Consider the following 24,359-nt stretch of genomic DNA (forward strand, 5'->3'; position numbering starts at 1 on the left):
AACCCCTTGTGCTCAGTGGATGGGAAGAACTTGATAAAGGATCTGAAGGAGATCAACAATCAATGGAGAGAGTACTTTCAACAACTACTTAAACTGCGACAGCACTGCCGAACCAAAGGTTTCTAATCAAATCCTCCAGACACCTGTGAGAGAAGACATGGGGAACCTCCCAGTATGAAAGAGGCCCATAATACCATCAGGAGCTTGAAAGCATCGAAGCCACTGATCGTGACGGCTTCCCAGCAGAGATCCTTAAGAAAGGTGAACCACCACTCCTGCACTACATATACATCCTGCCCCTGAAGGTCTGAGAAAGGAACAACTACCCTCAAGCTTTAATAGTGCCCATATTCAAGAAGGGAGACAAGGCATATTGTGGCAATTACAGGAGCATCTCCATCCTGTCAACAACAGGCTAAGATATTCTTGTCAAATGACTCCTTCCAAATGATTCCGCTTAATTGGTCCATCAGTTAATTGGAGCAGCCACTTATTTGGGGCAACTCTTAAAAGAACAAAAACAAATTGAGAAAATAGTAAGATTTCCTTAGTTTATGTGTGACACTATGCCACTTAATTGGGATTGGAGACAGTTGTCGAGCAGTTTCTAACAAGTGTCAGTCGCATGAACTTGTGGCCGTTAGACGCTATACTATGTTTAGAGTGAACTGTTTTAAAATAGTGTAAGTTATGTGTGTTTGTGTTCAAAAAGCAGTGATTTTTTTTCACTGATAAGATGGTGTAGAACTGCTTTGCCCTCTGTGGTTTCAACAATTCAGCTTGGAGATGCCAGAAACAGCTGTTCACTACTTCAAGATAGGAACTACGAAGAACTTGAATGTATTGACAATAATTTTGAATGTTACACTGAAAATGAAGATTTGGAGGATGCTATCATTGAAAGCATTGTACAAAGACAGTCCATTATGTGCACTAGGTGTCTGTACTAATTTTGTTCATTTGCAAGAACATGGCAGCATGTTAGTTGTCCATTATATTTGACAATGACAGGGAAGCCTATGCAGGAGAGTTTTTAAAGTGGAAAAGTCATTGAACTGAGGCACGTTCACTCTGTTGACCTCAGAAATCCAGGTCTAGTGGAACGAGTAGTCGAAACAAGATAGAGTCTTGGTTGCAGGGAATAACCATAATTTCTGTGCTTTATTATGCCATTCACTCTCCACAAAGCATTGCAGAACCGCCTTCTTGGACCCCTCCCTGGACATCCCAAACACGGCAGTGTATACTGGATGAATTCCTTCATCCGTAACTGTTAGGAACTAATAAACAGTTTTATAGTACTGTAGTGTTCTAATTTGTTCTGTATTTCGTTTAAATGCATAATTTGTTACTCAAACAGTAGTTTCATTTTTTTATATGTCTTTAACTATTTCACTGAAACTTCAGCTTAAGTGGGGCAACATGTACAGGTCCCGATGTATTGCAGTTAACTGGAATCCACTGTATTGAATGAGAGAGTCTAACTAATAATGTAAATAAATTTAAATTTTAACACGTGGTACTATTATATTGTTGCCATCACTGGTAGTGAAGGAAGGATGGGCAGGGGTAGCAAATCTGTATCCAGGTGTGTAGGTGAGGCAGAGAGTAAACAAATCACAAAGTATTAAAGCCAGAAGGTAAAAGTTAAATCCAGTTATGTAGGAGAATCAAGACATAATATATTCCATATCACTGTTTCTCATTAACATTGGTTCAGGTTTGTTTATGGTCATGGGCATATATACCCAGGGTATAAATGTCATGCACATTTGCTTTTTGCAGCTACAGTATAGTACATTACAAATATGACAAATGTAAATTACATGAGCTTAAATTAACATAAATTATACATGCACATCAAAACAAACATTTGTTCAAGTTCAGAGAGAGTCTAAAGGAGAATTTAGAATTTTCAGGTCAGGTCAGTTCAACAATCTGATGACAGTGGGGAAGAAACTGTTGTTGAACCTTGAGGTGTGAGTCTTCAAGATCCTGTACATCCAGCCTGAGAAACGAAGATGACCCAGATGATGGATGTCAACCTGACGTCTGTAGCTTCTTGCATTTCAGTGCATTGGAGTTTCCATACCAGGCCATGATGCAACCAGTCAGAATACTTCCCAAAGTTAACAATTCAGAGTAAATTTATTATCAAAGTACATATGTCACCATAGACAACTCTGAGATTCATTTTATTGTGGGCACTCCTAGGAAGTACAAGAAACACAATAGAGTCAATGAAAGACTGGAACCAGCAGTGTGAACAAGAAGCAATCTGCAAACAAAAACAAACTGCAAATACTAAAAGAGAGAGGGGAAAAATAAATAAGCAATAAATATCAAGAACATGAGATGAAGAGTCCTTGAAAGTGAGTCCAGTTCAGTGATGTAGAATGAAGTAAAGTGAAGTTACCCCTTTTGGCTCAAGAACCTTATGGTTGAGGGATAATAACTGTTCCTGAAGGCAGCAGCAAGTTTAGAGCATGGCCTAGATGGTGGGGTCCTTGATGGATGCTGGTTTCCTGCGACAGCACTCTGTCCAGATGTGCTCAGTGTTTGAAAGGGCTTTGCCCATGGTGGAGTGGGCCATATCCACTAGTTTTAGTAGGCCTTTCTGTACAGGAGCATTGGTGTTTCCATGGCAGGCCATGATGCAACCAATCTTTGTATTCTCCACTATAGAAGCTTTTCAGAGTTTCAGATGACATGCTGAAATTTGCAGACTTCTAGGAAAGAGGCGCTGCAGTGCTTTCTTTGTAATTGTTTTCACGTGCTGGACCCAGGACAGATCCTCTGGAATGATATCACTGAGAAATTTAAAATTGCTAACCCTTTCCACCTTCGATACCACAATGAGGACTGGTGCATGGATCTCTGTTTTCCTCCTCCTGAGTTCAATAATCATCTCCTTGATCTTGCTAACATTGAGAGGTAGTTGTTGTGGCACCACTCAGCCAGATTTTCTGTCTCAAATTCAAAGGTTCAGTTTAATGTTAGAGAAATGTATACAATGTACAAACCCCATTTCCAGAAAAGTTGGGATATTTTCCAAAATGCAATAAAAACAAAAATCTGTGATATGTTAATTCAAGTGAACCCTTATTTAACTGACAAAAGTACAAAGAAAAGATTTTCAATAGTTTTACTGACCAACTTAATTGTATTTTGTAAATATACACAAATTTAGCATTTGATGGCTGCAACACACTCAAAAGTTGGGACAGAGTTAAAATAAGATTGAAAAGTGCACAGAATATTCAAGTAACACCGGTTTGGAAGACTCCACATTAAGCAGGCTAATTGGTAGCAGGTGAGGTATCATGACTGGGTATAAAAGTAGCGTCCATCAAAGGCTCAGTCTTTGCAAGCTAGGATGGGTCGTGGCTCACCCCTTTGTGCCAAAATTCGTGAGAGAATTGTTAGTCAGTTCAAAAGGAACATTTCCCAAATCAAGATTGCAGAGAATTTAGGTCTTTCAACATCTACAGTACATAATATTGTGAAAAGATTCAGAGAATTCAGAGACATCTCAGTACGTAAAGGGCAAGGTCGGAAACCACTGTTGAATGCGCGTGATCTTCGAGCCCTCAGGCGGCACTGCCTAAGAAACCGTCATGCTACTGTGACAATTATAGCCACCTGTGCTCGGGAGTACTTCGGAAAACCATTGTCACTTAACACAGTCCGTCGCTGCACCCAGAAATGCAACTTGAAACTGCATTACACAAGGAGGAAGCCATACATCAACTCTATAAAGAAACGCCGGCGAGTTCTCTGGGCCCGAGCTCATCTTAGATGGACCGAAAGACTGTGGAACCATGTGCTGTGGTCAGATGAGTCCACATTTCAGCTAGTTTTCGGAAAAAATGGGCGTCGAGTTCTCCGTGCCAAAGATGAAAACGACCATCCTGATTGTTACCAGCGAAAGGTGCAAAAGCCTGCATCTGTGATGGTATGGGGGTGCATCAGTGCCCACGGCATGGGTGAGTTGCATGTATGTGAAGGTACCATTGACTCTGAGGCGTATATTAGGATTTTAGAGAGACATATGTTGCCATCAAGGTGACGTCTCTTCCCAGGACGTCCATGCTTATTTCAGCAGGACAATGCCAGACCACATTCTGCACGGGCTACAACAGCATGGCTTTGTAGACACAGAGTGTGTGTGCTTGACTGGCCTGCTGCCAGTCCAGATCTGTCTCCTATTGAAAATATATGGCGCATCATGAAGAGGAGAATCAAACAACGGAGATATCGGACTGTTGAGCAGCTGAAGTCTTATATCAAGCAAGAATGGACAAAATTTCCAATTGCAAATCTACTACAATTAGTATCCTCAGTTCCAAAATGATTAAAAAGTGTTATTAAAAGGAAAGGTGATGTAACACAATGGTAAACATGCCTCTGTCCCAACTTTTGTTGAGTGTGTTGCAGCCATCAAATTCTAAATTTGTGTATATTTACAAAATACAATTAAGTTGGTCAGTAAAACTATTGAAAATCTTTTCTTTGTACTTTTGTCAGTTAAATAAAGATTCACGTGAATGAACATATCACAGATTTTTGTTTTTATTGCATTTTGGAAAATATCCCAACTTTTCTGGAAATGGGGTTTGTACATCCTGAAATGCTTTTTCTTCGGAAAACATCCACAAAAACAGAGAAGTGCCCCAAAGAATGAATGACACTCAAATGTGAGAACCCCAAAGTAGGAGGTACTGTTACTCCTACACGTAAGCAACAATCCTCTCTCTCTTCCCCCCCCCCAAAACCAAAAAGCACACCCGCTACCAAGCTCAAGCGTGAGCTAAGTGATAACAAAGACACAGACCTTGAAGTTACTGCAAAGACTATCGCAATTCATCTGGCATTCGGCAACCCACAGGTTCTCTTCCTCCCTGGCAAAGGAAAGGGAGGTGTCCCCCATTTTCACCTCCCTTGATTTGGCTAATGACAGCAGTGTCGTCGGAAAACTTAAATATGGCATTGGAGCTATGCATATCCTCTCAGTCATAAGTATAAAGCGAGTAGAGCAGAGGGCTAAGCATGGAGTCTTTTGGTACACCCGTGCTGAGGGAGATTGTGGAGATGTTGCCATTTTGATCTAACCGAGGTCTGCAAGTGATGAAATCGAGGATCCAGTTGCACCAGGAGCTACTAAGGCCTAGGACTTGAAGCTTATTTATTAGTTTTGAGGGGATGATAGTATTGAATGCTGAGCTGCAGTGGATGAAGAGTATCCTGATGTATACATCTTCGTTGACCAGATGTTCCAGAATTGAGTGAAGAGCCAATGAAATGGCATCTGCTGCTGTCCTGTTGTGGTAGTAGGCAAATTGGAGTGGATTCAAGTTGCTTTTCATGCAGTGTTTAATATGTTTCATCACCATCTGTATTATACATTGGTAGAAAGTTTTCAGATTTATTGATGACATACCTAATCTTAAACTTCTAAGAAAGTAAAGACATTAGCACATCTACCTGGTTGCTTCTGTGTGCTGGCCCAGGATGAATCCTCCAAGGTGTTAACAGTTGGGAACTCGAAGGTGAGTACTCTTTCCACCTTCATTGAGGATTGGTACTGTTTTGTCTAACCTTCCTCCCTCCTGAAGTCCATAATTAGTTCCTTGGTTTTGGTGGCATTGAGCGCAACATCACCCAACAGCTGACCTATCTCATTCCTGTAATTTGCCTCGTTACCATTTGTGCCAAACATTGGCATATTTGTAGATGGCATTTGAGCTATGTTTGCCACAGAGTTGTGGGTAAAGGGAGAATATGACTGGAGGCTAAGCAGTCAGAGGTGCCTCTGTTCTTTTTCAGTGAAGAGGAGATGGGGTTTCCGGTTATGGTCTCTCAGTGAGGAAGTGGAGGCTGTTACCTGTTTCTCAGAATTATATGATTTGAGGTCGCAATGCAGTCGATCACATTTTCAGGTTTTTGTTTCAGTAATTCTCCAGATAATTGCAAGTAGGGATTAGACATTTAGAACATAAGTAATGGAAGTGGAAGTGAATCATTTAGTGCATTTTAATGACTCTACCATTAGGTAAGAGCAAGGGTAATGTTTTACCTCGGAACCAGATTCCAGTGCAAACCACCTCATTCTTACAAACTCAAGCTTAGGCCCAGTTTGCTTAATTATATCTAACACAACAAACCAATATACACACACACTGCTGGAAGAACTCAGCAGGTCGGGCACCATCTATGGAAATGAATAAGGAATCGACATTTTGGGCCAAGGTTATTCATTAGGATTGGAAATGAAGGAGGAAGAAGCCAAAATTTGAGTGTTAACATCTTGAACTGCTGCACACTTTCTAGTTCACTTTCCTTTTTGAAGAAGACTTGAAGCTTCATCAACAAGTGACAACTGGTCACTTGTCCTAACATCTTGAAGTTATATTTTGGTTGCTAATGCTTCTATTGTAAGTTTTAGGTTCCATCTTAGTGTAGCTTAATTGGAATGGTCTGCTGTATAGTTTGCACGGACACCAACTACCAAAAGTATCAGAATATAATTAGAATTGAAATACAACTTGTGCAGATGAAACAAAGTGACCTAATAAGCAGCAGGCCAGTTCAGTATAGGCAGTGTTAGTAGTCATCGTTTCATGGTCAGCTTCTCAAACTGAACAAGGTGTTAAAGCAAAGCGAGCAAGGATCCACCTTAAAGCTCTCAGCCTAAATTTTCTTTTACACATAAGTTCAAATACCTGATCAGCGGGACTGTTCTCTGCTTCCTGTCAATCACTATTCTAATTATTTCAGCCCTTTTGAACCAGTCACCAACAAACAGGTACCGTATATACTTTTCCCTGCTTAGGTAAAATGTTCATGCTCTTTCATCTTGTTTGATCTTTCTAATATATTTGCACAATACTTTACAGTATCCCAGATAAAGACAGTTCTAAAGTTAATAGTTTTCTTCTGTCTGGTTGTCCTTGTTAGATCATCCTGTCCTTCTGTTCTAATCAACCTAGCTAGGCCTTATTTTTCCAGAGAATTATGGCCTGACATTGTACTGAAGTTCACTGCTTGTCTTTTCCAGCTAACATATTTTAGTGACCACATGTAAAAATTCCCATGACTTACTGTGTCAACTGGGTAATTATGTAACTAGTAATTATATTTAAAATGACCTTTCTGATTGTAATTAGTCCATAATCTAAATTCCAGCTGTTAAAATTCTAACAATGACATGGGTATGTTGGTACTTTAAAGCTGCTACAATATGAACACATTCTTTTCAATTTGAGTGTTGTGGCAATTAATCCTTTTTCATTCTGAACCAATTTAAGACATTTCCTCTTGAATCTAAGCAAGAGAAGAATTAAATGAAGGTATGAAGTAGGAACTTTGGTTAAATCAATGTCTGATGCACAGTAAAATCCAGATGTACTGTTCAGCTGTCTTTTTAAGATGCACATCTATCAGTAAGATCTATCCTGGATGTATTCTTTTCTTGATTTATTCAGTGGAATAGCCCAGGGAATTAACTAATTTAAAATAAAACAGGTTTTGTGATTTGTTTTCAAATTCAACGAAGAGTTTTGCTTTCATTGTGTTGGCTTTCAAGTCAATTTAATTCCATCAGTTAACTTTCATATTATAACCTTTGTTGATAAATGTTTTGTTTTGAAGCAATTGTGCACAACCCAGAATGTGAACTGCAGGGACTTGGAAGGACGGCACTCCACCCCACTACATTTTGCTGCAGGTTACAATCGAGTGGCTGTTGTAGAGTACCTGCTACATCATGGTGCTGATGTGCATGCCAAAGACAAAGGGTTTGTATATATTTTATTTGAAGATTGGGTCTCCTTGCTGCTTACAAAGCTTGTACTGTTAAAAAGGAAAGGTAAAAGTAATATAGTTGAGTTATAAAATTCTTGAAGACTACTGAAAAGTATTTGTGTTCCTTCCTGTTCATTGTGCAACCAACCCTCTTTCTATGCTGGGGCCTGTTCTCTGATGCTGGTGGCAAGAAAGGGCAAAAATTGGTCAGGATTCTTTATCTCGATTGTTTCTCCACAAGAACCACAAGTGGTACGCATATACGCAAGTGGTGTGGCCAGAAACTAAGCTGCCTGTGATACTCCCATTTACCTGATGCTCTACTATGATTGATGTTAACATGGTATAAAGAAAATTTGTCTTCAGAGATGAGAGAAAGTGACAACAATGTCTCATTATTTTACTGGGCTGCCTATAGCTACAAGCTATAAATGTCCATTTCTGGGCAACACTGCCTAATGTGACTTGGTATAAAGAAACATTAAATTTTTGATTGAAAAGAACTTGTGCAATTGACAGAGTGGTTAAACTTAAATTACTTGTTTCTCAGGGGTCTTGTTCCTTTGCACAATGCTTGCTCGTATGGACATTATGAAGTAGCAGAACTGTTGGTGAGGCATGGTGCCTCAGTGAATGTGGCTGATCTATGGAAATTCACACCTTTACATGAAGCAGCAGCCAAAGGCAAATATGAAATTTGCAAGCTTCTTTTAAAGGTATGTGATAATTTGAAAGATTTGTATAAATGGTGATTTTTATCAGTATGCAGGGTTGCACATGATTAGAATTTGATGCAGTAAAATGTACTGAAATTTATTTCTGAAATTGGATAAAAATGAAAGCTGTTATGGATGTATTACTATTGTGTGAGTGTTTAGATCCAAATCGAACAAACCAGATTAGTATAGAAAACTCTACACTGCATTTTTGTGTTTGAAATTTGAAATCAAGAAAATTAAACTTCTGATCTCTACTTCGTGTCGGTCTTAACCCAAAACATTCACTATCAATTTCTCACCACAGAGTTTTTCAGTTCTGCTAACTGCAATGTTAATTCTGAGGATTGAAATGCAAGAGTATAGAAGTTAGGTTAAACCTGTCATTCCGTTTCACCTAGAATACTGCATTCAATTCTGGTTAGTGCAGGTATGAGAAATTCGTCTAGTGATATTAAAATATTGAACAAGGTGTTAGTGTAAGGAAAAAGAACTGGATTCCTTATCAAATATGAGATATAAAAGCAAATATAAATGTTGGCCATTATTGGTTTTAATAGAAAGTACTTCACACAAACGAAAGTTGAATTTTGGAATTCTTACTCCGAAAAGCGGTTGAGGCTAGTGCAATTGAACATGTCAAGGCTGATTTTTTTTTTATTAGTTCTATTTTGTCTTGAGGAACCAAAACTAGTAATGGCTTTAAGAAACAGGTTGTCAACAGTCTAATTGAATGAAAGAACAGAATTATGTAGTTAAATGGATTACTTCATTTTTGTTCCTTGATGCCCTGGAAAATAATTAGCTGATCAGATGATGTAAATAAAACTGATCCAGATGTGTTGTGAAAGTCACCTTCATTTTCATAGCATGGAGCTGACCCGACAAAGAAGAACAGAGATGGCAATACACCTCTGGACCTTGTGAAAGAGGGAGATACAGATATTCAGGATTTACTGCGAGGAGATGCTGCTTTACTTGACGCTGCCAAGAAAGGCTGCCTAGCTCGAGTCCAAAAGTTATGTAGTCCAGAGAACATAAATTGCAGAGATACTCAAGGAAGAAACTCAACACCACTCCATCTTGCAGGTAAGATCTTGACTAGTACAGGTTCACCACCACAAATCTGAAATGATCGGGGCCTGTGTAGTGCCAGATTAGTGATTTTGTCAAACGACAGGTAGTTAGGTTAGGATTTAAATAAATAAATACCTCTAACCCACTTGATGATCACCTCACCCTTAGATAAACTAGGTGGCAGATAGATACTGTAAACATTATTCTTTACCAAGAGTTCTGCGTTTGGATGCACAGAGCAATTATCTAAAATCATCATTATTGTACAATTTTTGTCCAGACTGACAGTGTCACAGTAAGCTCTTGCTTCTGGAACAATGTAATGTTCAAACCATTCCAATCTAATGTCAGTTGTAATCCTTTTTTTTTTGGCATGGTAAATAACTGGAAACTTTCATACCATACCTATGAACTCTCTGGGATGTAAACTTTTGCCAGTGAGTAACAACTTACACCTGTGGGTTCCTGCATCATTAGAGCAACCCAACACAGTGACAATCTCTTGATGCTTTATTACCTGTTGGTGGTGATTGTGCATCCTCTAGTCAATGTTTGTCTTGGAATACAACACCAATATAAGATGGTTTCATCCGAATTATAGACTTTCTCTGGACTTAAATTTTCATCAGAAACTAACTTAGTGAACTCATCAACAAGCTCAGCAGCTGCTTCCTTGTCTGCAGACTGCACAAAATTCTAAGCCATGTCCCTGTTTGAAACGCTGAAGCCACCCTTCACTGTAATCACACTCATAATCCAGCCCTAGTTCTTCATGAAATAATTTCGCTTGTTTATTCACTGTTTTTCCTGACAGTTCTACACTTTCACTGATGCGGAGTTTAAACCACTTTATGAAAACTTTATCTAGTTGTGAACATTTTCCATCTTTCACTGTTTTCCTTATGCACATCTGTTGTTTTGATTTGCTGTCAGCAAAGAAGTGGAGCACCTCCTCTTCTTGTTTCATAAATTGTCAAAGGGCCAATGGTATGCAAGTCACATATGCTCTTCACAGACACACCACTCAAGTTTTTGCAGAACTTCCGCCTTATCTTGTATAGATAAGGTATGATGGTTGTACTTTACACCATGAGAAACACTTCCTTTATTCAGAGGCATGACTGGAGCTAGATAAGCAAAGGTTATAAAAATCAATGAAGAATAATGCAGGAATGAATTGCTTCTTTTTTAATACCATGCCAACAACTGCTTCTAATAATAGCACCACCAAAACAGTGGTAAAGGGTTGGCGCAGTGAAGAGAGAAATTTGAAATTAGGCTAGCGAAAATTATGTCCAAACCAACAGTGGAACTGGATTAATGATTGCTGGATTCAAGGTGATCAACCTGTATTATGTTATTGCTGATATATTTTTACTTTTATCTACATTCCTCATTATCTCATTGTTTTATTCTTTAGTGAAACAGTATTTTTGTTTCATTTCACAAAACCAAATCAATCATGCTAAAGATGGAGTCTAAGGAAAGCACTATGAGAGCTTTATCAGGGATTAGAAAAGCCAGATGGGCGAAAGTAGGCAAGATGAGTCCTAGGAGTCTCTTTGAGATTGTTACTTAAAACAGCATATTCTTGGAGAGGGCAGAATGGTACCAGGGAGTGATTGCATTACAGAGAAAAACAAGAGTTATTTTAATTAAGATTTTCAAACTCCATGAGAGGTTTTATTCAGAAAATGGGAAAAATTATTGCTGATGGCAAATGGGACATTCACCAGAGAAAAAGGATTAAAAATGAAGTCGGAGAACCAGAGATGAATTGCAGAGATATTGTGAATAAGGAATTAAAGTGATCTGAAACAAACTATAGGAAAGGTTAATGGGAACAGGTGCAGTGATAACAAAAGAAAATTAGAAAATTACTTTTATGGGGACTGAAAGAGAAGTATAGCATTAAATGGAATATACTAGGCATGAAGTTACTTAAATAAATCTGCCCAAGAGCTGGCAAGTATATTGGGTACCATTTTTTAATTGCATGATATCTAATGAATCTCTGCTTTTATGATAGTTAATTGTAATCTGAACTGAACAATTACAAGAAAGAAGGAAAGATGCAGCTGTGTCTATTCATGAATTTATTTTACTTAATGTCTTTAAAACACTCTTCAATATTCTTTCCTTTGGTTTCTGTAAGCCAAGATTGTACATGATATGAAGTTAAAATTAAGTCATTCAAATGTTTCAGTTTCAGGTGATGTAATGTGAATCTTTAAAAGTCTTAGCTTTAGATGAGTCATGGTACTTGTGTCTCTAAATTTAAGCTGAATTTCTACTGCAGAAATTACAGCAATTTAAGCTGAGACCAATTGCAGTGTCATTTTTACTTGAAAGAGACCAAAAGAAAATCTGGATCTGTCTGTACTCTTTGATGAATGACAAAGATCCCCTCATCCTATTCTGAGAGGAGCAGAGATTTCATGTGTCCTGACCAATGTTTTTCCTTATACCAATAATAGAGAACATTTCTTAAAAATCTGGTCATTGCTCCATTGCTTAATGTACCGTGCTGTGTTTGGCTGCCATGTTTTCCTACAAAGTGACTGCACGTTATTGCACCTAACACCATTTGGGGTTATGAAATACTGTATATAACAGTATCCATTAGTTAACTATAATTATGAATAATAAAGCAGGAAATGCTAGAAAAGCTTAAGGACAACATTTGTGGAATGAGAAGCAGTTGACGGGTCACAGATCACGAATTTGACTTTTTTTTAATATATATAAATACTGCTAACTCGCTGAATTTTTCTGTATTTATGATTTCCATTATCTACAGTTAAAGATTGATAATTTTAGTGCTGTTTCTACACACCAGTATGAGGAACATATGGAACTGCAACATGTTCAGCTGCTGTCCTTGATCAAATCTTTGTAAGAGGTGAACTTAAGTTTATCCTTACAGAACCTGTATTCTATCAATGTATTAGTACAGCATCCACCTTGATAAGAGAAATGTGAAGCTTGAATATAAAGCATGCGCTCATTGGGTAGGTTAACCTTGTAATACTTGGCACATAACAAATCTGGCAAAATTAGGTGACAATTGTTTGTCACCCCATAAGTCTCTATCTGGCACATTATTCTCCGTGGCTTCTGCCATATCCAACGGGATACTACCACTGAAAGGATCTTTCCCTCCTCCCCCCCCCCCCCCCCCCCCCACTTTCCATAGGGATCGCTCTCTATGTAACTCCTTTATTCATTTTTTCCTCTCCACTAATTTCCCTACTGTACTTTCCCTGCAAGCATGACAAGTGCAGGGCTCCAAACAATCTTTCCAGAGGTCATCTTTAATCTGGTGGTGCAGCCCCATCTACATTGTGAGACCCGATGCAGATTGGGGAATGCTGTATTGAGCACATTGGCTCCATCTGCTGCAAAAGGCAGGATATCCGGGTGGCTACTCATTTCATTTTTCCATACCCATTTTGATATGTGTGCCACAGCCTCCTTTACAGTCATGATGAGGCCGTGCTTGGGTTGGAGGAGCATTACCTCATATTCTGTCTGGGTAATCTCCAACCTAATGGCATGAACATCAATTTTTCTAACTTCTGTAATTTCTCCACATTCCTCCTCTCTTTCTTTATTCCTGATGCTGGTTACCTTTTCACTCTTCTTCTCCTTACCTGCCCATCACCTCCCTTTGGGTTTCCCTTGTTCCCTTTGTTCTATGGTCCACTGTCCTGTCCTCCAGTACTTTATTTCTTCCACATATCCCCTCACAGCTTCTGATTTCAACGCCCCCCCCCACCCAACTTCCCTCTCAGCTTATCTTCTGCCAGCTTGTACTCCTTCTCCGTCTCAGCCCAAAATGTCAACATTCCCCCCCCCCCGATTGATGCTGCTTGACTGACTGAGTTCCTCCATCATTTTGTGTGTGTTACTCAAGATTTCCAGCATCTGCAGAATCTCCTGTGTTTATAAAATTATTTGCTGTACTATTTCTTTCTGCTTTTGTTTTGCAGCTGGTTATAATAACCTAGAGGTGGCTGACTATCTTTTGGAGCATGGTGCAGATGTAAATGCACAAGACAAAGGGGGTCTAATTCCCCTTCACAATGCAGCATCCTATGGGGTAAGCGTAAATCTCATATCATTTAAAAAGTGGCTGTACCAGACCTAGAGAATCAACATCTGTAAAGCTGGCAATGTTCATTTCATTAGAGCTGTGCTGATTGTAGTGCAGGAGGCAGGAAGTCCATCATTTGAAGTGTTGTGAACTTGAGCTATTTGCACAAAATATTTTAAATATTTTGCATCGTCATACATTTTTTGTTATCTAAAAAATGTTTATTGTAATTTCTTTGCAAATATATTAACAAATAAAGGTATTGTTATTTTTGTTACAGTGGGTGGGGGAGGGGATTAATAATCAATCTGAAGAGTTCTTGAGTTGTTTTACTTTCTGAAGCAAATTTGCTACATTTTGTTTGTCTCCAGCTTGTTGGCAGTATGTTTCATTTTTTCTGCAGTCTTAGGTAGTTGCATGGCTGTATGTCTATGGTTGTCATGTGCAGGTGAAATGCTATTGAAAGAGGTAAACTACTGAAGAGATGAGCTACTTTTTACCTGTCCTCTGTTTTAATGCATTTGTGTAAGTTAGAAAGTAGAACTGGCCACCTGCTGATGAAAGAGGCAGAAATACTGGGTTTGTCTGAATAAAAATGATCCTCTCGTCCTATTCAAAGTAGAGCAGACAGTTGTTGTGTTTTGATCAGTTAAAATCCACATTAATCACTTTATCAATGAATATACCTGGTTTGCTTTTAGTATATCTACCACTGGATGGTGGGGTGGAGGTACGTCTCCACCAAAGGAGGTATTTGCGCTCCTTCCCTCTGCTAGCCTGCAGATCACCCTTGGGCAAGTTGTATCACCTGCTTAGAAACCCAATCCCAATGAAGCCATGGGAGCAGGTAGTGGGTGGCCGTATGAGCAGCTCATGCCAGGCAGGCAGTCTCTGAAGAGGATTGATAATTGCTGGGGTCATCCATTTTGTAAAGACACCATCCAGAAGAAGGCAATGGCAAACCACATCTCTAGAAAAATTTGCCAAGAACAGTCATGGTCATGGAAAGACCATGATTACCCACGTCATATGATACAGCATAGAACCACCAAGTCTACCACATCTGATCTTTTAAAGAAAACAATACATTGTGTATGGTGGCAGAGCAGCATTAGTTGCTGTTGACCTCAAAGCTTTTCAGAAGTTTTTTTTATCTGTTTTGACTGGCAGCTGTTCTGCCCAAGACTGCAAGAATTTGTAGAAAGTTCTAAACGAATACCAGTCTCCTCTCCATTGACCCCGTCTGCATTTCTTGCTACCTCGGGAAAGACGGTAACTTAATCAAGGGCACCTCTCATCTCAATTCTTTTCCCTTCTCCCACATCCCATCAGGCAGGAGATAGAAAAGCTGAGAGCACATGCAACCAGGCTCAGGGACATCTCTTGCGTTGCTGTTATAAGACTCTTGAATGGAACTCTTGTATGATAAATATAAGCTCTTGATGTTGCGGTCTTATTTCATTATTCTCTTTGCACTGTGGTGCACTTTCTTTGTACTGTAACACTACTTTTCATTCTTTTGGTACTATTTTGATATATTTCTGTATGGAGTAATCTGACTGGATGGCATGTAAACAAAAGCTTTTTCACTTTGAGATAAGTACATGTTAATCAATTCCCAATTAAAATACTTTCTGCTCTAAGGTATCATTTGAGATTGAACCCACATGCCCAACATCTGTAATATCAGGGAGCTCTTTTAACGGAATTCTTCCTAGTTTTCTGTTTGATAATTTCTATTGGCTGAACATCATTTGGAATGCTATATAAAGATTGGAGTGCACACCAGTTATTCACAATGTAGCGTAGTAGTTAGCACAACACTTTACCAGCAACCTGGGTACAAATCCTGTTGCTGCCTGTAAGGAGTTTGTACGTTCTCCCCATGACCACATGGGTTTTCTCTGGATGCCCCAGTTTCCTCCCACAGTCCAAAGACTTACTGGTCGGTAGGTTAATTGGTCCTTGTATATTGTTCTGTGATTAGGCCAGGGTTAAATTGGGAGATTGCTGGTGTCAGGGCTTGAAGGGCCAAAAGGGCCTATTCCACACTGTTTGTCAATAAATAAAAAATAGTTTTTCAAATATCTTGTTACATGTTTTAAGCTCTATTTTGCTTTTGTTTCAGCATGTGGATATTGCAGCACTTTTAATCAAATATAACACCTGTGTAAATGCAACTGATAAATGGGCCTTCACTCCTTTACATGAAGCAGCACAGAAAGGAAGAACACAGCTATGTGCTTTGCTGTTAGCTCACGGGGCAGACCCTACCATGAAGAACCAAGAAGGCCAAACGCCTTTAGATTTGGCTACGGTATGTTTAAAAAATTTTTTTTACATCAGTTCTTAAAGAGCCTTTTAAGATAAGAGCTTATAGTCTGTTTACAATTTAAGAAGCTACTCATGTTTTTTTTCCATTTCAGGCTGATGACATCAGGGCCTTGCTTATCGATGCAATGCCACCAGAAGCCCTCCCAAGTTGTTTTAAGCCTCAGGCAACTGTTGTTAGTGCAGCAGTGATCTCTCCAGCCTCAACCCCTTCTTGCTTGTCTGCTGCTAGCAGTATAGATAACCTGAGTGGCCCACTTGCAGAATTGTCTGGCAGTGGGTCGGGTGCGGCTGATGGAGCTACTGGCACTGACAGGAAAGAAGGAGAAGGTAGGCTGACTGAAGCAACTCTTCTAATTATGCTGGTTGTGGGCAGAATTCCTAATGTATTGGTCTTGAGGAATAGTTTTAAAATGTTTACTTAGATATCTCAACTTCTGTTTGAATGATGGGAGTACATTACAATCTTTCAGGTTTTAAGTTGATACTAGATGCATTGCGTGGAGGAACATGGACATTTGGTTTTTGGGTCACACCCTTTCATCTGGACTGAAAGTAGAGGACAGGTAGCCAGTGAGGGGGAGGGGGGGCTAAGAACTGGCAAGTGATAAGTAGATTCGGCTAAGGAGGGACAAAGTAATCATAATTTTGTAATGTGAGAGGAAACCAGAGCAATTGGAAGAAATCCACATGGTCAGAGGGAGAAGGTGTTGTACCCAAGTCACTGGAGTTTTGTGGCAGCAGCATTTATCTCATGTGCCATTATGGTAATGCAGATCTATTTTCATTTTAATGTAATATAAAGGTGAAACATAAAAAATTGTCTTTTCCCACCAGTTACTGTTCTTGATATGAACATAAACCAATTCCTTAAAAGTCTAGGCTTGGAACACCTGCGAGATATTTTTGAAAGGGAACAGGTGGGTGAAAAAAATAAATCTTTTATTGCTTGAAAAGAGTATTTAGAATTTGAATATTTTCTAAATTCTGGAACTTGACAAATTTTAATTTCTAGATTACTTTGGATGTGTTGGCTGACATGGGACATGAAGAGCTTAAAGAAATTGGAATTAATGCCTACGGGCACCGTCACAAATTAATCAAGGGTGTTGAACGACTGCTCGGGGGACAACAAGGTAAGCTGTTGTACATTGTTAGCTTATTTTTCACTGAAAGCAAGGATGCTGTTGGATTTTAAGATGGCATAAGTTTTAAAGTGAAGAAAATTGATTAAGCTAGAAATCTCATCTTAATGTAGAATAGCTTATTGGGTAGCAGTGAGCTGAACCTTGTTTTGAACAAGTATTTTAGGTATAAAAATATAGGTCTAATTTCATATTTGTTTATATTATTTGACTCGTGAGCAGTTTGTTTAATGCTAACTAAAGGAGAGGGTTTACTTGATCTAGTATTGGGAAATTAACCTGGTCAGGTAGACAATTTAGGAAAACATTTAATTGGGGTAGGTGGAAATATGCTATTAAGCAGGAACTTGGGAGCAAAAAATTGGGAGCAGATCTTCTCAGGGAAATGCAAGGCAGGAATGTGGCAAATGTTCAAGGAACATTTACATGGAATTCTGCATAGATAGTGAGGCATTTGATAAGGTTCCCCATACAAGGATCCTTCAGAAAGTAAAGAGGCATAGGATCCAAGGAAACCCTTGCTTTGTGGATCCAGAACTGGCTTGCCCACAGATGGCAAAGGGTGGCTGTAGATGGTTTGTATTCTTCATGCAGGTTGGTGACCAGTGATGTTCCTCAGGGATCTGTTCTGGGACCCCTCTTTGTGATTTTTATATATGTCATGGATGAAAAAGTAGGAGGGTGGGTTAGTAAGTTTGCTGATAGCACAAAGGTTGGGGTGTTGTGGATAGTCTGGAGGATTGTCAGAGGTTACAGTGGGACATCAATAGCTTGTGGAATTGGGCTGATAAGTGGCAGAGGGACTTCAACCTAGATAAGTGTGAAGTGGTTTATTTTGGTAGATCAAATTTGAAGATAGAATAGAATATTAATGGTGAGACTCTTGGCAGTTGGTGGATCTGAGAGATCTTGGGGTCCATGTCCTTAGGACACTCAAAGCTGCTGCATAGGTTGACAGTGTTGTTAAGAAAGCATATAGTGTCTTGGCTTACATTAACTGTGGGATTTAATTCATGAGCCATGAGGTAATGTTACAGCTATATAAGACCTTGTTCAGATCCCCCTTGAGTACTGTGTTCAGTTCTGGTCACCTCACTACAAGAGGAATGTGGATATATAGAGAGAGATGGCAGAGGAGATTTACAAGGGTGTATGTTATGAGAAGAGGTTGAGTGAACTTGGCCTTTTCTCTTGGAGCGACGGAGGATGAGAGATGACCTGATAGAAGTGTATAAGGTGATGAGAGTCATTGATTGTGTCGATAGCCAGAGGTTTTTCCCCCAGGGCTGAAGTGGCTGACACAAAGCGATCCAGGTTTAAGGTGCTTGGAAATAGGTACCGAGGTGATGTCAGAATTAAGCTTTTCACACAGAGCGTGGTGGGTGGGTGGAATACAGATACAATAGGGTCATTTAAGAGCCTCTTAAATAGGTTCATGGAGCTTAGAAAACTACAGGGCATTGTGCTAGGGAAACTCTAGGCAGTTTTTAGAGTAGGTTACATGGTCGGCACAACATTGTGGGCTAGAGGACCTGTAATGTGCTGTAAATTTCTTTGTTCTATAAGAATACAAGATTAGCCACACACAATGCTACCTATCTGTAGAAAGGTGTTTTAATTTCTGTGTGAATTCGTGTCATTCAAGACCCCTCCCAAAGAATTTCTAGTCATCAATTTTTGAAAGTAAACAATATTTTTGCCTTAATTTGAGATACCTATGGATTATTGTTTAATCCTTGTTGCAAAATAATGACGTGCTCTGTGCACAATTGTTCAGCTTTGTTTCCAATGAACATTTTTCAAGCTTTGATTTCAAGAGAAAGCCCCTGTAATTTTAATTGCTTGTGTGTGGCTTTATATTAGAATGGATAAGTAGGTTATTGATGTCCTTTTAGTTGTTTTTCTTCAGATGCTTTATATATTACATCACTGTAGTTTAATATTCATGTATGAATTAATGAATGAACTTGCTTATTCTATATAATATATTCTGCCTTAAGTACATTGCAGCAACGCTGTGCCCCTGCACACCCCTTCTGCTACAATCATCTTTCCACAATGCTCCCTTTGTCTCTCTTTAGGATCATTGTTTTTTTGCAAAATTTAATGTTGAATACCCTCTTCCCAGGTACAAATCCTTACTTGACTTTCCATTGTGCCAGCCAAGGAACCATTCTTATTGATCTTGCACCTGATGACAAAGAATATCAGTCTGTGGAGGAAGAGGTATTTTATCTTTTGCATTTGAAAAAAAATCATCCTTTGCTTCAACAACATTTATGCATGTTCTGGAGTTTCATTTTTAAATAGGTCTGTCTCTTGATTATCCAACTGCTTAAACCTCAGCTGTGCAAGCAATAGTGTTAAGATAGAGAGGGTGAAGGTTCTAAACTGTAATCAAGATAGTTTTCCAGAACTGTGTGTTATTGATCTAATAAACAAGGAACCAGTGCTACATCTAGTCCTAGAAAATGAGTGGGACATACAGTATGGGAGATGGTTTAGCTATCAGAAAGCAGAATAAGCAATCCAAAGTAAAAATAATTGTGGAAGTTTAATTTCAATGGGTGTGAGTTACAATTGATAGACATAACAGTTATAGAAGAAAGGGGTGGCTCTGGTACAGTTGAGACAAAGTCCATGACAGGCAAAGGAAAAGCAAGGAAATCCTGAGCTTCCTGGATGACAACAGAGGGTGACAGTGGTGTGGGGAGCTGCCTTTTGACAAATGTCAGGTTGCAAATACTAATGAGAATCAGAGAAAAAAGTAAAGAAAGTCAGAGAGGGCATATATTTTTTTAAAAAAGGGCTTCAACACAAATGGATGACCACTTATATTTTGTAGGAATATAAACAGGAGGACTAGACTTAACAAGAAATGGAAATTTGCACATGAATGTTGAGGCCATTTTGAATACTTTGCAATTGTCCTCATCAGAGAAGAGGATTCTTTCAAAGTATGGTGAAGAGTGCAATAGTTGATGTACTATACAAAAAAACATTATTGCAATGGGATGTTGGAAGAGTTGTCTGAACTTGAAGTAGGCAGTTAATAGGACTGGGGCATCATGGGACTTTTGAGATGAGCAAAAAAAGGTATTTGCCAATACAGTCAATATAATCTTTTCTTTGGATATGAGGTGACACCAGAGGGCTGGAGAGAAGCAAATATTAAACCCTCATTCAAAAATATGATAAAATAAACTGAATAACTACAAGCTAATCTCAGTTTAGCCTTGGTAATGAAATAGCTTTTAGTAATATTGATCTGGGACAGGATTAGTAGACATCTGGAGGAAAATAGATTAATTAAGAAGGGAAACCAGGTTGTAAAGTATATACAGTGCAAGAAAATGTTTGTGAACCCTTTGCAATTACCTGATTTTCTGCATGAATTACTCATAAAATGCAGTGTGATCTTCATGTAGGTCACAATAGTAGACATACACAATCTGCCTAAGTTAATAACACAAACAACTGTACTTCTCGACAATACTGAGTACACCATTTACACTAGGATAAGGCCTTCTACAAAAGCTGTCTGAAGTAAAATGTTCCAATCAGGAGATGAGATTGGAGCTGTTGGTTGTAGAAGTGCCTTGCCCTATAACAAAGACACAAAGTCAGGTTACTGACAGAGCCTGTTTTTCTCAAGGAAGATCTGTGTATGTGCACAATACCTTGATCAAAAACAGCTTTCAGAGGACCTTAAATGAAGAATTGTAGAGATGCGTGAAGCTGGAAAAAGCTACAGAAGTATTTTGAAAGACCTGATGTTCATCGATCCACTGTAAGAGAAACTGTCTACAAATGGAAGAAATTCAATACTGTTGCTACTCTCCCTAGGAATGGCTGTCCTGCAAAGATTACACCAAGAGCACAGCACTTAATGCTGAAGGAGGTGAAAAAGAACCCAAGGGTAGCAGCAAAAGACCTGCAGAAATCTCTAAAACTTGCTAAAGTCTCTGCTCATGTGTCCACTATAAGAAAAACACTGAACAAAAATTGTGTTCGTGGAGGGATACCACGAAGGAAACCACTGCTCTCAAAAAAAAATGCTGCCCATCTCAAGTTTGCAGAAGGCCAGCTGGATGTTGCACAACACTTCTGGGACAGTGTTCTGTGGACAGATGAGACAAAAGTTGAACTTTTTGGCAGAAGTGCACACCACTGTGCTTGAAGGAAAAATGGCACTGCATGCCAACAGCAAAACCTCATCCCAACTGTGAATCCTGGTGGAGGAAGCATCATGGTTTGGGGCTGTTTCGCTGCCTCAGGACCTGGACAGATCACAATCATTAAGGGAATAATGAATTCAAAATTGTCTTAAGATATTTTACAGGAGAATGTCAGGGTAACAGTTCGTCGCTTGAAGCTTAATAGAAGTTGAATGATTCAACAAGACATTGATCTGAAATGCAAGTGTATAATGTCCTGTGTATGTCACTCAAAATGGCTTCTTTGGTTTGTTAAGAGTAGGAATGCTTCTTTGTCTGATAAATGTTTCTCTCGCAGTTGTTTAGCTTTGGACTTGCTGATATGGGGATTGTATTCATTTGTTAACCAATGGGGAATGTTATTTTGTCTTGTGAGGCTGGGAACTTTGGGGGGGGGGGGGTGGTTCGCGGTCTTTTGAGGAGAGTCGAGAGGAAGACGCCGAGGAAGGTAGACGTGCGCTGCACTGCTTGGTTGACCACCAGGGGTGGTCCCAGGTGCGAAGACGTGGAGGTCGGAGGCAAGCGACGAGGGGTCGAATGGTTTGATGGTTGAGCTCCAACGATGTGCACTAAACTGACTGAACTTTGATGAGTTGGCGCCTTTTGTTTTTTTCTTTCCTTTCATATATATTGTATTGCCTAGTACTCTTTTAGTTTTAGTAAACTCTTTAAAGTGTATTTCATAACGGTATCTGGTGTGAATTTGATACTGTGTGCGGGCGCGAGGCATAAACTTCATTCTCACAGCACCTGCGTGTACGGGAGGTGGGGTTGGTGTGTGGCTGGATCTCCTTTTCCCCTAGACATATACCAGCCTGTTGGTTAGGTGTTACACAAGTATAAATCAACAACAATGATTTAAAAAGAAGAAAAATTATGTTTTCAAATGGCCTTAACTCAATCGAGATGCTGTAGCATGATGTTAAGAGGGCTGTTCGTGCAAGGTATCCCAGAAATATTGATGAACTGAAACAGTTTTGTATGGAGGAATGGTCTAAATTTCCTCCTCTCCATTGTACAAGTCTGATCAGCAGCTACAGGAATCGTTTGGTGGAGGTTATTGGTGTTAAAGGAGGTTCTACCAGTTATTAAATACAAGGATTCACGCACTTTTTCCTGGAAAGGGAATGATTAAACAGTGTGTTCAGTAAAGACATGATAAGTACAATTGTTTGTGTGTTACTAGTTTAGGGAGATTGTGTTTGTCTGATATTGTGATGAAGATCAGACTACATTTTGTGAGTAATTCATGCAAAATATGTAATTGCAATGGTTCACAAACTTTTACTTGTATTTGATAATACTTAATGAGATAATAGATATGGAGGGTATTTCAATTGATGTCTAATTTGACTTCCAGAAAACTTGAGAAAATGGAAATCTATAGGCTTATCAATAAAGGTACATCGGCAAAGTGCATATAAAATTGACTGAGTAACAGACAATAAGGTTGTGGCAAATGGTTGCTTTTCAAAATGATGGAAGATGAATAGTGGCTTTCCCAGAGGGTCATGGTCATTGCTCTGTCTGTTCTGTATTAATGACTTGGAGTCGAAGAGGGAGGTGCATGGCATAATTTCTAGGCTTGTAATTGACACCGTGCTTGACAATATTGTGAAGAGGATAGTGATGGATCATGGTAAGTTACAGACAAACACATGGCAAATGGATTTTAATGCTGCAAAGTATGTGGTAATGCATTTTGCTGGGAACAATAGAGTTTAGAAAGAATGGTTTATGTTTAAATGGGGTGTAAGGACAGAAGGGCATGAGGTAAGAGTGCACAAATCAGTGAGGTGGCAATGTAACTTGAGAGAGTAGTACAGTGTTTCCCTGGATTATGTATGACCTGACTTTAACCAAATTCTCCCATGCATTTTTTAAAGCGTTTCTCAATTTACTAACAATATTGAAACATTGTTCATTAATGATTGGGTACACCATAACGTATACTCTATTAGTTTAATTACGGGTAGTGTTAGGGTAGTTATTCAATGAAAGAATAATAGCAAGAGAATGTAGAGGAAGATTAAAATGGATATTTTGATCTTGTAGAGAAATTGACCTATAGACAGTTGCCAGGATCAGAATCTTCATGTAACCCAGCAACTATCTATATATACATGCAATTTTAGGCTTCATCAGTTAGAGGCATAGGGTTGAAAAGAGGGAAAGTTTCCAGGGTGCAAGCCTGGGCAAGATTTTTTTTATGGAAGACCAGCAGTTGCCCAAGCTGCAAGTCTCCCCTCTCCATGCCACCAATGTTGTCCAAGAAGAGAGAGAGAGAGATAAATTTATTGGACTTTTGGGAGACACATGCACATTTAAAAAGCCCTCTTGTTTTAGATTCTGTATTGTTAGTAGATACTACTGAATTCTCCATATTTTTTCATTTTAAATGTAAATGTGTTTGCTACAAATCATACCTTATGTCATCAATTAATCATTTCATAATTAATAATTTTGTATAATGGTAGGTTGTGACATGTTGGGCTACATAGCATTGTGCAGAATATAGTATTAATGGTAAGATTCTTGGCAGTGTGGAGGATCAGAGGGATCTTGGAGTCTGAGTCCATAGGACACTCAAAACTGCTGCACAGGTTGACTCTATGGTTAAGAAGGCATATGGTGTATTGGCCTTCATCAATCATAGGATTGGGTTTAAGAGCCAAGAGGTATTGTTGCAGGTATATAGGACCCTGGTCAGACCCCACTGTGCTCAATTCTGGTCGCCTCACTACAGGAAGGATGTGGAAACCATAGAAAGGGTACAGAGGAGATTTACAAGGATGTTGCCTGGATTGGGGAGCATGCCTTCTGAGAATAGGTTCAGTGAACTCGGCCTTTTCTCCTTGGAGTGACGGAGGATGAGAGGTGACTTGATAGAGGTGTACAAGATAATGAGTGGCATTAATCGTGTGATTATGTGAGGCTTTTCCCCAGGGCTGAAATAGCTAGCACAAGAGGGCAT

General features: G+C 39.2%; 1 protein-coding gene across 2 annotated transcripts in view; it reads left to right on the top strand.

The window, feature by feature from the left end:
- tnksa (tankyrase, TRF1-interacting ankyrin-related ADP-ribose polymerase a) overlaps positions 1-24,359 on the top strand; it is a 133,693-nt gene that overhangs the window by 84,886 nt on the left and 24,448 nt on the right. For both annotated transcript variants that reach the window (XM_073024327.1, XM_073024335.1), the window contains 9 exons: positions 7,651-7,796; positions 8,354-8,519; positions 9,389-9,608; positions 13,589-13,698; positions 15,821-16,009; positions 16,119-16,353; positions 16,861-16,943; positions 17,039-17,159; positions 19,297-19,394. In XM_073024327.1, coding sequence (XP_072880428.1) covers positions 7,651-7,796; positions 8,354-8,519; positions 9,389-9,608; positions 13,589-13,698; positions 15,821-16,009; positions 16,119-16,353; positions 16,861-16,943; positions 17,039-17,159; positions 19,297-19,394 — 1,368 coding nt within the window. The remainder of the gene's footprint in view (positions 1-7,650; positions 7,797-8,353; positions 8,520-9,388; positions 9,609-13,588; positions 13,699-15,820; positions 16,010-16,118; positions 16,354-16,860; positions 16,944-17,038; positions 17,160-19,296; positions 19,395-24,359) is intronic.

This window comes from Hemitrygon akajei, chromosome 2 (genome assembly GCF_048418815.1).
Source record: "Hemitrygon akajei chromosome 2, sHemAka1.3, whole genome shotgun sequence".
NCBI classification, from domain to species: domain Eukaryota; kingdom Metazoa; phylum Chordata; class Chondrichthyes; order Myliobatiformes; family Dasyatidae; genus Hemitrygon; species Hemitrygon akajei.